This window comes from Sabethes cyaneus, chromosome 3 (genome assembly GCF_943734655.1).
Source record: "Sabethes cyaneus chromosome 3, idSabCyanKW18_F2, whole genome shotgun sequence".
Classification (NCBI taxonomy): Eukaryota; Metazoa; Arthropoda; class Insecta; order Diptera; family Culicidae; genus Sabethes; species Sabethes cyaneus.
In genome coordinates this window covers 94,849,245-94,852,758 of record NC_071355.1, presented here as the reverse complement: position 1 = coordinate 94,852,758, position 3,514 = coordinate 94,849,245, and the positions used below count along the sequence as shown (strand labels likewise).

General features: G+C 37.6%; 1 protein-coding gene across 1 annotated transcript; it reads left to right on the top strand.

Moving 5' to 3' along the window:
* The first annotated feature begins 2,501 nt into the window (after positions 1-2,501).
* On the top strand, positions 2,502-3,091 carry LOC128739323 (uncharacterized). The gene is made up of 3 exons (XM_053834801.1): positions 2,502-2,592; positions 2,651-2,835; positions 2,903-3,091. Exons 1-3 carry the CDS (start codon positions 2,502-2,504, stop codon positions 3,089-3,091), a joined length of 465 nt encoding a protein of 154 aa, XP_053690776.1.
* The last annotated feature ends 423 nt before the right edge of the window (positions 3,092-3,514 follow it).

Genomic DNA, 3,514 nt, shown 5'->3' with positions numbered 1-3,514 from the left:
AAAAACGCGACAGCTGTTGCAGAACTTTTTCACATAAAATAAACAGAATAGTGCAAAAAAATCGTGGAATTGTGGTAATTAATCAACTTCTGACACATTTGCATTTAATTCCATTTGTTAAACTTTATCGCAGTCCGAGGGACTGTTTATTATCGAATTAAGATGACAAATTGTGTAAGTTAACACAATTAGTTAAGATAGTTTCTGCAGCGACGAAAGTACTTATTTAATCCCGGTTAATACCGTATCCCTAATCTTACTGCGTAGCTAGTTTTAGAAAAAATGTAATTTATCATTATAAAAATAGAATGCACAAAATTTCAATCTTACAATAACTTCCTGCGTATCGGCTATTCTGATGGCTATTTAACGATCAGCACCAATCGATTATCTGTAATAACTATCCGTTTTGTAAATTAGATCAATCCGCACCACGTGGCCGGCTGTATTATATTCGCTTACCCATTAGAGATTTACCAAAAAAAAAAAGAAGAATTCACTCTCTAAGGTTCAATATGGGTAGCTACACGTACACTACAACTGGTATTATATTTCATATATTTAATAAAGAACTCGAAAATCGCACGTCTTACTGCTAATTATTCATCTGCTATTCACCGTATCGTATTAATCTTTTATTTTCCTATCAACAGTGTTGCCTGTTATACCACAATAATCGTTGCATAGAGGAAGCCAGGTGCATGCCACTTGAATGTTTTAACACCATCAAATCAAAAATGGGTTTCGATTGTGGCACGGCTGCGGCCGCGGCTTTTAACAACATAGTCGACATGCATTTGTTTCGCATTTGATTTGATTTTATTCTTTTCTTGACATTACACAACTTTTCTTCCGAAAGCATATATGTATTGTGTATGACTAAAGGGTGTCCAAGGTAAAATTGCAACACACTCAAATTGCTCTAACTTTTGAACCATTGGCTAAAATTAGTTGAAACTTTGCATGGAAAAAGCTCAAAGTGTATTGTTTATACTGTGTGAGTTTTTTTTATCAGGTGCTCAAAGATATGAAAATGTCGTCGAAAGAACAGCTCGTTCGCGAAAAAATTCTGCACAAGGACATCGAAAATAAGAATCTATCATATCGTGCCATCGGTAAAAAGTTGGGAATTCCAAGTTCTACGTTTTCTTGTATCATAAAACGGTTCGAAGAACATCTGATTGTCGATCGTAAGTCAAGATGCGGAGAAAAAAGGCGTCCGTATACTGTTAAGGATCACACCCCCGTAGTTGGGGCTTTCGACAGAAAACCAAACTCCTCCGTAATAGAGGTAGCAAAAAAGGTAGCCTTCTACAGAATACGGTCGCGAATAGCCATGCCCAGAAGTTATACGATCAAAAGTTGACGAAACCTCATTGCTGCGTTATGGACGTCGACACCTGCGTGAAACTGACCTTCAACCAGATTCTGGGGAACCAGTATTTCACTGCAAAGAATAATTTTGATGTTCTAGAGAACCTCCTAAACTAGAAGATGTCGAAGTTTGCCAAGATATTCTTGATTTGACAAGCTATTTGTTCATGTGGAAAGCGGAGTACACCTTTCGTGACCACAGATATCATGGATGAAAGAGTGTATCCAAAAGCGACTTCTTACTCTTCTGAAGTTTTACAACTGTCGTACGATTTTCTGGCAGGATTTGGCTTCATGATATTACGCAAAGGCCGTACTGAAGTGGCATAAGGCAAATAATGTTGATTTCGTGCCGAAAGATCATATAACCCCTCAAATACACAGGTGCTGCGGTCATTCGAGAAATATTGGGCTGATATGAAGCATAATCTTCTGAAACAGCCTAAAGTAGTTAAAACCGTTTGAAGAAATGAAGAAACCATGGGGAAATATGCAAAACATAACGATTATAAGGTTGTGCAAAATCTCACGGGTGGGGTTAAGACCAAAGTACGGGCTTAATAAAATAAAAACGCCAGAACTAAGCTTGATTGTTTCGCTTGACGCCCTGGAAGTTTGATGGCATTGGTGATGGTTTGAATTTTGTGAAATAATTTTGTGTGTTGTAATTTTACGCCGTGGATACCCTTTAGTAATGTATGCTTAGGCGCAATTGTTTAATAATGTATAAAAGTTTTAAAATTTATAAATACACAAGTCATCAGCAGTTCACGAGTTCAGCAAAAAAAAAAAACTCATTAGTGTTAGTGTAAACTACAAACATATACAAAAAAGTATTCTGTCTGATACCAATCTACGCAAAAATTTTAATTGTAACTGTAAGTCGATGTTCTTTTTCTGATATGTCGTAGATTTTTAATCTGTGTACAACAGACATTTTCCTGACTTGGTGATTAGTTTATTATAAAATAAATATATAAGTACCTAGGTACCTACACTTAATGTAAATAAATGTGGTCGAATGATTCTAAACAAATGCGATATTTTTCTCCGCAATTACGCAGTAGGCACAGATTTTCTATCACTATTAACATACGTCAATATTCTGCAAGTATTTCTAAGAAATAATGGCCGATCAGGAGGAACAGCGTTTGGATTATTATTTCCAGGAAGATGCACGGACGGTGATTTCGTTAACATTTCTGTTTCCTGACAATGGTACGTTTGGAATATTTGAAAATATGTGACCAATATTAATCTGGGGTTTTCGGAATAGTGCGCAAAATGGTGAAAAATTGGATGACTACATTTTACAGCATGGGTACAAATTTCATTGATAAACAAACGCGAAACCAGTATCTGGCATACATGCTGATGCAATTGGAAGTAAAACGAGGTCTTTCAAAACCATTCGACCAACCTGCCCCGGATCATATACATGAACCACTGGCGAAAAAAGTGGTATAAATTATATATACATAATGCAGTATATTACACTTTTGTTGACTAACAAAAAGGATCGTTTCAGGATCCTGACGATTATATCAAATTTTTCGAGAAGTGTGAAAAATACTATTTGGTAAAGAAACGCTCCGGGGAAAATCCCGCTGTTCCGGAGGAACATCGTATGAATCCGGCCGAATTCCTGCATCGCTTACCAACTATCACCTCAGGCGTGGTTGCATATGGTGCTTGCTTCAGTAAAGACACCCAGTAAACGATGGCGCCAGCGTTTGTAATTGCTTTTTAATCTTGACTAGACGGGGGAATTGAAATCAGTTTTTTATTTGTATCACGCATCTCAAACAAAAGAAACATGGGTGGTTGCGGCCATATTCAAGCGTAATTTTGTTTGTTTTTCTTTGCCTCGTTTGCATGTGAACCGAGTTTCTAAATTTAAATCACGATTTCAACGGGTTTCATCGCTCGCTTCTCAAACACAGTGGCATGACCAAGAGTACGCCTCGTCACTGCTGCTCGTTTGTTTCGTTCTGTAATGATCGTCCATCATCGCGTGCACGCCGAGTGTCTGGTGTCGCTTTTGGGTTTCTTGCCTTTCACTCGTTTCATTTAATTTCGTATGCACAACGAGGTTTCGTTAAGCTAACGCGATCGCGAGCATCGGAGCGACAAACAATTT